The 14,894-nt window shown below is 39.3% G+C and overlaps 1 protein-coding gene across 1 annotated transcript in view; it reads left to right on the top strand.

Annotated features, from left to right (window-relative positions):
- Nucleotides 1–14,894, top strand: part of OSBPL11 (oxysterol binding protein like 11) — an 89,392-nt gene that overhangs the window by 36,694 nt on the left and 37,804 nt on the right. The window contains exons 6-8 of the mRNA XM_025375394.1: nucleotides 600–679; nucleotides 3,179–3,355; nucleotides 14,370–14,571. Coding sequence (XP_025231179.1) covers nucleotides 600–679; nucleotides 3,179–3,355; nucleotides 14,370–14,571 — 459 coding nt within the window. The remainder of the gene's footprint in view (nucleotides 1–599; nucleotides 680–3,178; nucleotides 3,356–14,369; nucleotides 14,572–14,894) is intronic.

Raw genomic sequence — 14,894 nt, 5'->3', positions numbered from 1 at the left:
AACTATGTAGGTGAAACTCTGATTGCTGAAAATCTAGAAACATAGACTTTAAATGATTTTTTTTAATGTATTTCACCCCTTTACATGGTTTAGTTTACATGCCCTTTTTGCAGTTTTCAGTAACTAATGTACATTATTGGGATTTATTATAATGTCATTCATTAAAATAACATATAACTTCTGTTAAGATAAATTTAATGTGTGTAGAAGTTTTTTATTTAATAAATACACAAAGTATAATGGTAATCCTAAGTGAGCATGCTCCTGCAGATCTGAAAGTATTGATTATACATCAAATACTTAATAAAGGGGTTATTTCTTTAAATAAGAACCTATTTTTATGAATTACAACGTGTCATTCTCTCATCCTCACCTCACTGCATGCAATTTATCCTTTTTAATGAAGTAGCTACGTCCATCTACTGTGTTCCCTAACAAAGTTGGTGCTTTGGCCTCTTTCCTGCCTCCCTCTAGTAAGGGAAGTTTGCTCTGGTGAGAGTAAGACCAGTATCTGCTTTTCAGTAATCTGATCTTCATACTGTAGGCGATTGTGTTCCAAAATAAATAAATATAAAATAACTTTCACATTCTTTTAACAGCTACAGATGCAAAAGAGCGACAGCACTGGGTTAGCAGACTTCAGATATGTACACAACATCATACTGAAGCTATTGGAAAGGTATGTAGATTTTTATACAGTATTAATATACAAAAATGAGGAAGGAATATTTTTTATTTTTTGCCTTTTAAAATTGAGATACTATTCACATACTGTAAAATTCACCCTTTTAAAGTATATATGCATAATTCTGTGGTTTTTAGTATATTCACAAGGTGGTTCAACCATTGAAACTTTCTTTTTTTTTTTTTTGAGACAGAGTCTTTCTCTGTGGCCCAGGCTAGAGTGCAGTGGTGTGATCTTGTCTCACTGCAACCTCCACCTCCCGGGTTCAAGTGATTCTCCTGTCTCAGCCTCCCAAGTAGCTGGGACTACAGGCATGCATCAGCACACCCAGCTTTTTTTGTACTTTTAGTAAAGACAGGTTTCACCATGTTGGCCAGGCTGGCCTCGAACTCCTGACCTCAAGTGATCCGCCCACGTGGGCCTTCCAAAGTGCTGGGATTACAGGTGTGAGCCACCGCACCCGGCCGCATTGCAACTTTCTAATTTCAGAACATTTTCATCCCTCCTACAAAAAAATAAAAAATCTGGAGCCACTAGCAGTCACTCCCTGTTCTCTCCTTCCCAATCCCCTAGCAAACTCTATCTTCTGTTCCACGAATTTGTCTATTCTGGGCATTTTATGTAAATTTGAACCATGTAATATGGGGTTTGTTGCATCTGGCTTCTTTGATTTAGCATGTTTTCAAGGTTTATCCATGTTGTTGCATGTATCAGTACTTTATTCCTTTATTCCTTTTTTAAGATTGAATAATATTTTATTGTATAGATATACTATTTTTAATCCATTCATCAGTTGGTGGACGTTGGGTTATTTTCATTTTATAGACATTAAGAATAGTGCTGCCATGAACACTTGTGTTCAAGTTTTTATGTGAACATATGATTTCATTTCTCTAGGGTATCTATCTGGGAGTAGAATTGCTGGATCATGTGATAGTTCTATGTTTAACTTTTTGAGGAACTGCCAAACTGTTTTCCAAAGCAGCCACAGTCTTTTACATTCCCATCAACAATATATGAGGGTTCTAATTTCTGTATATCCTTGCCAATACTTGTTACTGTCCTTTAAAAAAATTATTATGGTTATCTTAGTGGATACGAAGTGGAATCTTATTGTGGTTTTGATTTCATTTTCCTAATGACTAATCATGTTGAGCACCTTTTCATGTGCTTATTGGTTAGTCATTTGTGTATCTTCTTTGGAGTGTTTTTAAAAATATTTTTCAAGGTGAAAGGAGAGTCTCATTACTTGAAATCTGAGGTTAGAGATGTCTAAAAGTAATATATGGGCATCATATTTAAAGGATTTCATACCTAGGTGATAACTTGTCTTTTACCATTTTTTTAAAAATCATTCTTCCTGTTGGTTTCCCCCAGAAGTGAATTTTTAAAAACTGTTTGTAATTTCGGCCTAAAACCTAGTCTTCAGGAAATCCAACACAACAGCTTTTCTTATACCGTAAGGTTCTAGTCATTGTCAGTGAGAAAGTACTAGTTTGTATCAAAGGGTAGTTGGCATGTTACATTATGAAATGTATTATATTGCTGAGTGCATTTTTTGTGTTAATCATGGTGTTTAAGGCCAGGTGCAGTGGCTCACGCCTATAATCCCAGCACTCCAAGAAGCTGAGGTGGGCAGATCACCTGAGATCAGGAGTTCAAGACCAGCCTGGCCAGCATGGCAAAACCCTGTCTCTACTGAAAATACAAAAATTAACTGGGCATGGTGGTACATGCCTGTAATCCCAGCTACTCAGGAGGCTGAGGCAGAGGAATCACATGAATCCATGAAGTGGAGGTTGCAGTGAGCCGAGATCACGCCACTGCACTCAAGCCTGGGCGACAGAGTGAGACTTAGTCCCAAGAAGAAAAAAAAAGGCCAGGCGCAGTGGCTCACGCCTGTAATCCCAGCACTCTGGGAGGCCGAGGCAGGCGGATCAAGAGGTCAGGAGTTCGAGACCAGCCTGACCAACATAGTGAAACCCTGTCTCTACTAAAAAAAATACAAAAATTAGCCGGGCATGGTGGAGGGCACCTATAGTGTCCCAGCTACTCGGGAGGAGGATGGTGTGAACCCGGGAAGTGGAGGTTGCAGCAAGCCAAGTCGTGCCACTGCAGTCCAGCCTGAGCGACAGAGTGAGACTCGGTCTCCAAAAGAAAAAGAAGTAAAAAAATAACGGTGTTTAAAAATCTGAAATTAGAAACTTTTTGTTATTCTAGTATTTGTTAAATGTGAAAGAATATTTTTTTGACACGACAAAACTGGAAAATAGTTTTCTAAATAAATTATCAGTTTACTTTGGGATATGTAAAATGCTTAAACTTTGAGTATCTCAGATTTTATCATCTTCGGAAATGTTCTCATAGTCAATTCTGAAGTTAATTTAATTTTAAACGCTGCTTACATGTAAGTCTTAAGTGTATGGTAATTTGATGGTTAGAGATCCTAAATTAAAGAAGAAAACAAAAGGAATGATTTTCTTTGTCTAACAGAATAATCCTCCTCTGAAGTCACGGAGCTTCTCACTTGCATCTAGTGGTAATTCTCCTATATCGCAGAGGAGACCAAGTCAAAATGCCATTTCTTTTTTTAATGTTGGACATTCCAAACTGCAATCAGTGAGCAAAAGAACTAATTTACCTCCAGACCATCTTGTGGAAGTCAGAGAAGTAAGTATGAATTAAAGTCTAGTTAAAATGCACAAAATGATCTTACCTGCTTGGTTTTGTCACAAAAAAACTTAAATACTGTTTGTGTCTTCAAGGGCCTTCATTGTTTCCCATCTAGTATGCTGAGATAATTTTTAAGTCATAAACATTCCCTGACTATATAGAGTGTCCTAAGTTTCCTCATGTCTGTCACGTACGAGGCACGTGGTCATTTTTCAAAAATCTGTATCTTTCAATTCTCAAGTAAAAGTACAGACTCCTTTTATGTAAATTTTATGGTCAAAAGGGTAATTAAGCCTAGTGGGAAGGCTATATAGCCAAACAAGTGATTCTTTAAAAAAACAGGCTGATAAAGGCCAGGCATGATGGCTCAAGCCTGTAATCTCAGCACTTTGGGAAGTCAAGGTAGGAGGATTGCTGGAGCCCAGGAGTTTGAGACCAGCCTGGGCAACAAAGCCAGACCCTGTCTCTAAAAACAAATTTTTTTTTAAAATTTTAGCTGGTAGTGGTGGTGGTGTGCACCTATAGTACCAGCTACTCTAGTGGCTGAGATGGGAGAACTCCTTAAGCCTGGGAGTTTAAGGTTGCAGTGAGCTATGATTGTGCCACAGCACTCCAGCCTGGGTAGCAGAGTGCATGCATCCCTGTCTCAAAAAATAAAAAAACAAACAGTGGCGGGGCACGGTGTCTTATGCCTGTAATTCTAGCACTTGGGGAGGCTGAAACAGGAGGATCACCTGAGCCCAGGAGTTCGAGACCGGCCTGGGCAACATAGTGAGACCTCTCTCTGAAACAAAACAAACAAAAAACTTACATATATATAACTGATATATATATATAGAAACTGATATATATATATAGAACATTTCAAACATATACAATCATTAAATCCTTGATGTTGCCTTATATCACCATTTCTTTCTTTTAAACTGTGTACCAAATAATTCTAGTTAATAGAACATGCACTATGTTAAGTTCTAAATATTAAGTTCTAAATATATACATAGAACATTTCAAACATATAGAATCATTAAATCCTTGATGTTGCCTTATATCACCATTTCTCTTTCTTTTAAACTGTGTACCAAATAATTGTAGTTAGTAAAGCATGCAGTTTGTTAAGTTCTAAATATTTCAGACATTACTTGCTGAATTAAATTTGGTAGAGCTTATAGGTATCTATGTAGTGAATTGGTGAAAACAGTATCATAAATCACACCCAAATGATTCAAGGTAGGAGGCTAGGAGAATGTAACTCTGTCAAGGTATTTAGGGTTGTGTTTATAGGTGAAGAAATTGATGTAGAGAGATGAAGTAACATGCTTGAGATACACAGACAGTAGCTTTTGATTCGCTTTCTAATTCTGTTATATAAACAAACAGTTAACAAAAGACTCTTTTTCATAAAACTCTGTAATTTTAGTATTCATGACAATGGTATTCCATTTGTAGGTAAATGTCAGTGTTTGTCTTTTTTTTTTTTTTCTTTTTTTTTTGAGACAGTCTCGCTCTGTCACCCAGACTGGAGTGCAGTGGCGCGATCTTGGCTCATTGCAACCTCCGCCTCCCAGGTTCAAGTGATCCTCCCACCTCAGCCTCCCAAGCAGCTGGGACCACAGGCTCCTGCCACCACACCCAGCTAATTTTTGTGTTTTTAGTAGAAACGGGGTTTTGCCATGTTGGCCAGGCTGGTCTCACCTGACCTCAGGTGATCTGCCCATTCAGCCTCCCAAAATGCTGGGATTACAGGCGTGAACTACCATGCCCAGCTGGTGTTTGTCTTTTAAGGAAACCAAGATACTTCTACCTTTATTTAGAGTGGAGGAGAAGGAAACATTAAACATGGTTAAGATCCAAGATACAGAATAAAGAAAAGCATTCAGGGGCAGTCTTATGTCATAGTGTATTCCTTAACCCTTAAAAACTAGGCAGCCGTGAAATTCTTGGAGCTTTTCAGTCATGGCTAGCGATGGGAGTTTGAGGCGGGCTTCTGGGATGCTGGTAATGTTCTGTGTCTTGGTCTGGGTGTTGGTTATCTTGTATGTTTAGTTCATCAAAATTCATTAAGCCTATATACTTGTGATATGTATCTGTTTGTAGACTGTCAGTATACTTCAGTAAAAAGTTAGAAACAAGCAAAAAGCATGTAATTGAAGTTGTCATGTATTATAGCACATTTTCAAGGAAAAGGGATGGTTTTGTATTTAAGATTTTATCTCTATAGAGGCCTTCTGCTTGACTGTACTTGGGTCTTTGTGACCTGATGTCCAAGACCATTGTCATATCTCTGTTAGCTTTTCTTCAGTTGTGAATACTTTAATCAACCTGCCCTTCTCTTTTCAACTCTAATGATTGTTTTGTTGTTCTCACTGGCTCAGTGGTAATACTGCCACACTCCAATGTTATGTGTCTTTAAATATACATTTCGTATCATTATAATAGCATGTAATATTTAACATGTAACTCTGGCACTTGAGTGTAGAACGAATGAGTCCCTAAAGTTTCACAACCACCTCTTTGGGAAGGTCCAGCATTAACTTACAGAATTGACATAGTTTAATGGCAGTCTCTCCTTGAATTATGGCTCTAGAAATTATTCTAGGGTTTGGGTGGTAACCACAGTTTGGCACTCCCTGTGTCACTGCCACTCCCTCACCCCGACACATGCCAAAAAAAAAAAAGTATTAGCTGAGCATCTTGTGTCTTCACTAGGTTGGTATTTTTGCATTTAAGAACCCAACAAACTGTAAGATTAAGTCAAACTGTAAGATTATAACTACGTCCAATGGAATAATTCTGTTTCTGAGAAAAACATTTTGGAATGTTTATATCATTTTTTGTCCTTCAGACAAATATTAAATACCTCCAGAACCAATTTTTCCTTTAAAATTTGGTTTATTGCTAATATAAAGTCATTATAATCTAGTCTCTGGAGGCATATTGTTTCCTAGTCTTTTTATTTATTTATTTATTTATTTATTTGAGATGGAGTTTTGCTCTTGTTGCTCAGGCTGGAATGCAGTAGCGTGATCTTGGCTCACTATAACCTCCGCCTCCCAGGTTCAAGCAATTCTCCTGCCTCAGCCTCCCAAGTAGGTGGGATTACAGGCACCCACCACCACGCCTGGATAATTTTTTCATTTTTAGTAGAGATGGGGTTTCACCACGTTGGCCAGACTGGTCTTGAACTCCTGACCTCAAGTGATCTGCCTGCCTTGGCCTCCCAAAGTGCTGGGATTACAGACATGAACCACTGCACCTGGCCAGCTTTTATTTTAAATGGGTTAAATTTATTAATATTTGCCTTATTAGAAATTAAAACAGGAGTTAAAGTAACTTGTTAATTAAGAAAAAATAAAAATTAATAAACCTACTACATGTTAGCATAAATAACATTTTTATGTCAAAGTTATCTTTACCAAAACAAAATCATTATTGAAAAGAGTGGATTGTTTTACATTTTTGCAGTCCCTTCAATGTCTGGCCTTACAGAACACAACAGAATTCTCATATCTGTTTCTATATGCAGTCTACTGTAGTATGTTGTTTTACTTGAACTACAGGATGAAAATTTGGCCATTCACAGATAATGTGTTTGGAAAAAAGAGAAACATTGTAATAGCCTTTTTAGATAATTGTGGCTATTCTTTGATACTATACCAAAACTGGACAACTGATAGTTTCTTAAATGTTAGATGCAGTGTGGAATCTAATACATATCAGTGAACTTTTTGTATTTTGTTACATGAAAATCCATTGGTCTGTCCTGCACTTTGAATGGATCTTTAACCTAGCCATGATTTTGTAACACTGTGCATTCATTAGTCATTTTGGAGATATTAGTTTACAGAGTTATGCAGATCTTGCAAATATTGATCCATTTTATTATTATACAGTGAGTAAAATTCACATTTATTAACATCCCCAGTGTCATCAGAAAAGTATTGGGAAGCTATCAGATATACCAGATAAGGTTGTCCGAAATTCTAATTTTCATTTTACAGCTCAAGTTTTGTAATTGGTAACAAATATTGTTGTTTTTTCGATAGCCTCATTTTATTCAATCTTGAGAAAATGTCTAACTCATTCCCCAAACCTGAATCTCCATAGTTTCTTTCTTTCTTTCACATCAGAATAGTAGTCCATGGAAACAAACAAACAAACAAACAAACAAAAAACAGCTAATTCAGCTTACAAGTCAGTCACACAAGTGCTTTTTCTCTAGGCAACCTCTGTATATTGATATGCAACAGAAGGCTTTATATGTACTTCCCACTTTTTATATAGAGAATTTTTTAAATGTGTACTTGAGTCAAGATGTAGTAAATTTAATGATTTTTACTGCTTTACAAAGACATTCTTAAGTAAATTGCCCTTTTTTTTTTTTTCTGTGAGCACATGGCAGGTAAAGAATATAGTGACCACTAGTGCGTTTGGTGTCACTGCCTTTTCACTATCGTTCCAGAAGTTTTACCCACCATTGCTTTTACGTCATTAATGCAGATGTCACCACAGTGAAAAAAAGCAAATAACTTCTTTGAATTATTATAAAAAATAATTTGACTTCATAGACTGTCTGAAAGGAGTCTCACAGGGGTCTCTGCAGAGCACACTTTGAGAATTACTGTTCTAGAATTATCCAATTCCAGGAGGTTGTGATGCAAAGATATAAATTGATGTGAGTTTAAAAGGAACATTTTAATCAAATCTATGGGTAAGTTTAGTGTTAGATTAGGCAGCAGTTTGTAAAAGCAGTTAACTCCTTTTTTTTTTTTTTTTTTTTTGAGACGGAGTTTTGCTCTTGTTGCCCAGGCTGGAGTACAATGGCACAATTTCGGCTTACTGCAACCTCCGCCTCCCAGGTTCAAGCGATTCTCCTGCCTCACCCTCCCAAATGGCTGGGATTACAGGCATGCTGCAGGCATCCACCATGCCCTACTAATTTTGTATTTTTTTAGTAGAGATGGGGTTTCTTGATGTTGGCCAGGATGGTTTCGAACCCCTGACCTAAGGTGATCCACCCGCCTCGGCCTCCCAAAGTGCTGGGATTACAGGCGTGAACCACCACACCCAGCCTAAAAGCAGTTAACTCTTGTGAGTAGTATCATATTGTCCTTTAAAATGAATTTATTACAAAAGCTTTACTTTATTAAAATCATCTGTTTCCTATTTACTCTTTCTTATTAGTACTACTTATCAGTTCCCTTCTTTTTCAGTCCATGCTTCATGCCGGTACTATGCTATGCCCTGGGAGTAACTCAAATGACCAGTCTAGTAAGTGAGACAGAAACTTAAAACACAAGTAATTAAAATCACGATTCTAATTTGGTTTTCAGACAAATTATATGCCACCTGAATGATATACTCTTATCACTACGATTGCCATTTCTAGCTACAAAACACAGGTTCACCGAGGTTTCAGCTTTCTTTTTTTTTTTTTAAAGGACCTGGTTTTATAGTGTAAAGGAACAATCACTAAAACAGTTTCACAAATCACTTTTCCATTTCTTTGAATAGATTTGATTAGCTACTTTGTTTTGGAGAGAGCCATTACCAACTTTTAACATTTATGCTATAATTATATACTTTGTTTTAAAGCAGACTCGGCAAGTTATATATACACACACACACACATACATATATATGCACACACATATATATATACACACACACTATATATATCTTACTATCGATATATATTTTACTATATTTATATCTTGTAGTCTGCTTTAAAGTATGTGTGTGTATGTGTGTATATATATATACACACACACTTTGTATATGTAATATGTACATATTATATATATATAGTATTAGTCCATATTCACGCTGCTGATAAAGACATACCTGAGACTGGGTAATTTATACAGAAAAAGAGGTTTAATGGACATACAGTTCCAAATGGCTGGAGAGGCCTCACAATCATGGTAGAAGGCAAGGAGGAGCAAGTCACGTCTTACATGGATCACAGCAGGCAAAGAGAGAGAGAGAACTTGTGTAGGGGAACTCCTCTTTATAAAACCATCAGATCTCCTGAGATTTATTCACTATCACGAGAACAGCATGGGAAAGACCTACCCTGATGATTCAGTTACCTCCCACTGGGTCCCTCCTACAACATGTGGGAATTCAAGACGAGATTTGGGTGGGGACACAGCCAAACCATATCATTCTGCCCTGGCCCCTCCCAAATCTCATCTCCTCGCATTTCAAAACCAATCATGCCTTCCCAACAGTCCCCCAAAGACTTAACTCATTTTAGCATTAACTCAGAAGTCCACAGTCCAAAGTCTCATCTGAGACAAGGCAAGTCCCTTCTGCCTATGAGCCTGTAAAATCAAAAGCAAGTTAGCTACTTCCTAGATATAATGGGAGTACAGGCCTTGGATAAATACAACCATTCCAAATGGGATAAAAAGGCCAAAACAAAGGGGCTACAGGCCCCATGCAAATCCAAAATCCAATAGGGCAGTCAAATCTTAAAGCTCCAAAATGATCCCCTTTGACTCCACGTCTCACATCCAGGTCACGCTGTTACAAGAGGTGGGTTCCCATGGTCTTGGGCAGCTCTGCCCCTGTGGCTTTGCAGGGCATAGCCTCCCTCCCGGCTGCTTTCATGGGCTGGCATTGAGTGTCTGCGGCTTTTCCAGGCACATGGTACAGGCTGTTAGTGGATCTACCATTCTGAGTTTTGGAAGACAGCGGCCCTCTTCTCACAGCTCCACTCAGTGGTGCCCCAGTAGGGACTCGGTGTGGCGGCTCTGACCCCACATTTCCCTTCTGCACTACCGTAGCAGAGGTTCTCCATGACAGCTCCGCTCCTGCAGCAGGCCTCTGCCTGGGCATTCAGGTGTTGCCATACATCCTCTGAAATCTAGGCAGAGGTTCCCAAACCCCAATTCTTGACTTCTGTGCACTAGCAGGCTCAACACCACATGGAAGTTGCCAAGGCCTGAGATACCTGAAGCCTCTGAGACCACAGATGAGCTCTACGTTGACCTCCTTCAGCCATGGCTGGAGCACCTGGGACACAGGGCACCAAACGTCTAAGCTGCACACAGCATGGGGACCCTGGGCCCGGCCCATGAAACCACTTTTTCCTCCTAGGCCTCCGGGCCTGTGATGAGAGGGGTTGCCATGAAGACTTCTGACATGCCCTGGAGACATTTTCCCCGTTGTCTTGGGGGTTAACGTTTGGCTCCTAGTTGCTTATGCAAATTTCTGCAGCCAGCTTGAATTTCTCCTCAGAAAATGGGATTTTCTTTTCTATTGTGTCATGAGGCTGCAAATTTTCTGAACTTTTATGCTCTGCTTCCCTTATAAAAATGAATACCTTTAACAACACCCAAGTTACCTCTTGAATGCTTTCCTGCTTAGAAATTTCTTCCACCAGATACCTAAATCATCTCTGTCAAGTTCAAAGTTTCACAAATCTCTAGGGTAGGGGCAAAATGCCACCAGTCTTTTTGCTAAAACCTAACAAGTCACCTTTGCTCCAGTTTCAACAAGTTCCTCAATTCCATCTGAGATCACCTCAGCCTGGACATTGTTGTCCATATTGCTATCAGCATTTTGGGCAAAGCCATTCAACAAGTCTCTAGGGAGTTCCAAACTTTCCCACATTTTCCTGTCTTCTTCTGAGCCCTCCAAACTGTTCCAACCTCTGCCTATTACCCAGTTCCAAAGTCGCTTCCACATTTTCGGGTACCTTTTCAACAGCTTGCCACTTCTGGTACCAATTTACTGTATTAGTCCATATTCGTGCTCCTGATAAAGGCATACCAAAGACTGGGTAATTTATACAGAAAAAGGGATTGGATGGACTTACAGTTCCACATGGCTGGGGAGGCCTCACAGTCATGGCAGAAGTCAAGGAGGAGCAAGTCACGTCTTACATGGATGGCAGCAGGCAAAGACAGAACTTGTGCAGGGGAACTCTTCTTTATACAACCATCAGATCGCATGAGACTTACTCACTGTCATGAGAACAGCACGGGAAAGACCTGACCCCATGATTCAGTTACCTCCCACTGGGTCTCTCCCACAACACACGGAAATTCAAGATGAGATTTGAGTGGGGTTGCAGCCAAACTGTATCATACATGTATCTTTTTTGAGAGACAGTGTCTCATTGTTGCCAGGCTGGAGTGCATAGCCCACTGCAGCCTCCAACTCTTGAGCTCAAGCAGCCCTCCCCTCCCACCTCAGCCTCCCAAGTAGCTGGGATTACAGGCACACGCCACCACACACAGCTTATTTTTACCTTTTTTTTTTTTTTCCTAGAGATGGCGTCTTGCTATGCTCCCCAGGATGGGCTTGAACTCCTGGCCTCAAGTGACCCTCCCACCCTGGCCTCCCAAAGATACAATTATATTTTAAATTTTATTTTTTCTAGCCAAGAACATTACTTTCTTAGACCACTTCTACCACCAATACTAGCAGGTGGCTCTTTTGGTCCTTCTACACAAAGAAGCATACTATTTTCTCTTTCAAGTATTTTTATATTGTGACTTCTGATTATGCTGTGAATGTCTTGAGATTTTTTTTTCCTTTGTTAAACTTTTATTGGCTTATAACATACTACAGAAAACTACACAAATTACAAGTGTGCCTCTTGTAATTTCTGCATAATCACTTCCTGGATCAAGAAGTTAAATGTTATGAGCACCCTAGGGCCACTTCTGTGTCCCTCATCACAACACCCTTCCTCGCTATCCTGACTTTTAACACCATAAATTTATTTTGCCTATTTTTGATACTTCTAAAACTGGAGTCATATAGTATGTACTCCTTCGGGTATGGCTGCTTTTGAGTTCACAGTATGTGTTTGAGATTTATTTAGGATGTTGAGTGTAAATGTTCCTTTTCATTGCTATATAATATTCACTGTATGCTTATGCTATAATATTTTTTATCCATTCTGGTGTTGATGGACCTGAGTTGCTGAACATATGCATGTATATATCTCTTGATTAGGTAGCTAAGAGTGTAATTGTTGGATCATAAATTATATTTACTTATGTCTAGCAGATACTGTCACACTGTATTTCACAGTGGTTCTACCTGTTCATAAGTTTGGATTAGTGGGAGTTGGTTCCTAAATTTGTATACAAAAACATTTATACACACACAAAGCACACTATATATGCATGTATAGATGTGTATATGTTAATAGATAGCATCATACCTACATACAGTTTGTCCTCTTATGAAACCTTTTTTTTTGGAACGGGTGAATGTTTGATCCTTAACTGTGGTACATGTTTTCAGGGACTATTCCATATATGACACAGTGATTTGCTTAGTAGGATCATTTTGCACACCTTTTTCACTTGCCCCCTGGTGAGCCGTATCAAAAATCACCTGGGCTGGGCACAGTGGCTCACGCCTGTAATCCCAGCACTTTGGGAGGCCACCGTGGGTGGATCGCTTGAGCCCAGGAGTTTGAGACCAGCGTGGGCATCATGGCAAAACCCTGTCTCTACTAAAAAATAATACAAAAAATTAGCCAGGCATGGTGGCACACACCTGTAGTTCCAGCTATCTGGGAGGCTGAGGTGAGAGCCTCAGAGGTCGGGAGGTCAAGGCTGCAGTGAGCCATGATTGCACCACTGCATTCCAGCCTAGGCGACAGAGTGAGACCCTGTCTCAAAAAAAGGAAAAAAATATCACCTGGAACAGAGCCTCTGAAAGCTAAAAGAGTCTGTCCACTATGTAGAGTTTCTATGTGAATTAAGCTAGTGTCCAAAGGATGGTCCATTAGAGAACTTTCTGCTCACAACTGAAAGTCATTAAGCATAATAAATTCAGTTTTCCTCTAAAAAATTGGCTTGCTCATCATTGTTACTCCATTGGTTCTGTTAGGAAAGCTGTACAATGCTCCTAATAAAAGCAGAGTGTATTAAAATCTTTTAAACTGAAAAGCTTGCATCCAGTACTCGGTCCAAAATCAGCATAACAGGACCAGAAAGTTTGGTTAGGAAAGAGGAAGCAGGAAAGCCATTATGCACTCATAGTAGATTCAAATTGAGTCTGACCAAAGGTATAAAAAGTAAGTGGTTGAGAGCCCAGACTGGAACTTAGTTTAACTTTGGAAGGAAGTATTTGATTCTCCTGTTAAGGATCTTCTAGAATCTTTCTGATAACTTGATGGCTTAATACTCTTTTTTTGAGACAGAGTCTCACTTTATCACCCAGGCTGGAATGCAGTGGCTCTATCTTGGCTCACTGCAAGCTCTGCCTCCCGGGTTCATGCAATTCTCCTGCCTCAGCCTCCGAGTAGCTGAGACTACAAGCGCCTGCCACTATGCTTGGCTAATTTTTTGTATTTTTAGTAGAGACAGGGTTTCACCGTGTTAGCCAGGATGGTCTCGATCTCCTGACCTTGTGATCTGCCCACCTTGGCCTCCCAAAGTGCTGGAATACTCTTAATAAAAAGTGCCAGGTCTTTTACGTTTTGTTGCTTCCAAAGAAAAATTGCAGCTGCCTTAGATAACAATCTTTTGCCCAATTGATAAGCACCATTAAATGTTCATTAAATGAAAATAGCCAAACAAACTTTTAAAAAGCCTAATATGGCCCATTATGTCTTTTATTTTTTATTTATTTCTAATTTTGAAACAGGGTTTTACTCTTTCACCCAGGCTGCAGTTCAGTGGCGTGATCATGGCTCACTGCAGCCTCAACCTCCTGGGCTCAGGTGATCCTCCCACTTGAGCCTCCTGAGTAGATGGGACTACAGGCATGTGCCACCATGCCTGACTAATTTTTAAAATGTTGTGTAGAGATGGGGTCTTTCTATGTTGCCTAGGCTGGTCTTGAACTCCTGGGCTCAAGTTATCTTCCCACCTCAGCCTCCCAAAATGCTGGAATAACAGGTGTGAGCCACCGTGCCTGGCCTAGTGGGTCTTTAAAAATGGCTCAGAAGCTGAATCTGGTAATTAAAATGGCAACTGTATGTATACACGTTTTACAGAAATCATGAGTAGGACCCACAGAACTGTTTTTTCCTTAGATGATGTCTCATGCTGAAGGACAACAAAGAGATTTAATTAGACGAATTGAATGCCTTCCTACTTCTGGCCATCTTAGTTCCTTGGACCAGGATCTCTTAATGCTCAAAGCTACTTCCATGGCAACTATGAACTGCTTAAATGACTGCTTTCATATTCTCCAGTTACAGCACGCATCACATCAGAAGGGCTCATTGCCTTCAGGTAAGTTGTCGATTAAAGGTAGGGCTTCACAATGAAGGCCAACACATGGAAAGGACTGCATTTGTTGTAATTCTAATTTCAGAAAATCTTAAAAAAAGGAAAAGAAAACCAGAGCCTGTTGGTTTTTAATTATCCTGCTGATGTTTTACAAATCCTTAATGACTGTGTCCTTTTCAGAATCTAAAATGATTTTAGGACTAATGTCTAATATCACTGAACATTCCTGAAGAGACCTCAAGCTCAACATGTCAAAAACTGAACTCAAAATGTGCATCTCCTATATTTCCATTAAAATTGGTGGCATCACTATCCATCTGTTCATC

The sequence above is a fragment of the Theropithecus gelada genome, chromosome 2, assembly GCF_003255815.1.
Source record: "Theropithecus gelada isolate Dixy chromosome 2, Tgel_1.0, whole genome shotgun sequence".
Lineage (NCBI taxonomy): Eukaryota > Metazoa > Chordata > Mammalia > Primates > Cercopithecidae > Theropithecus > Theropithecus gelada.
This window is presented reverse-complemented; position numbering and strand designations above follow the sequence as displayed.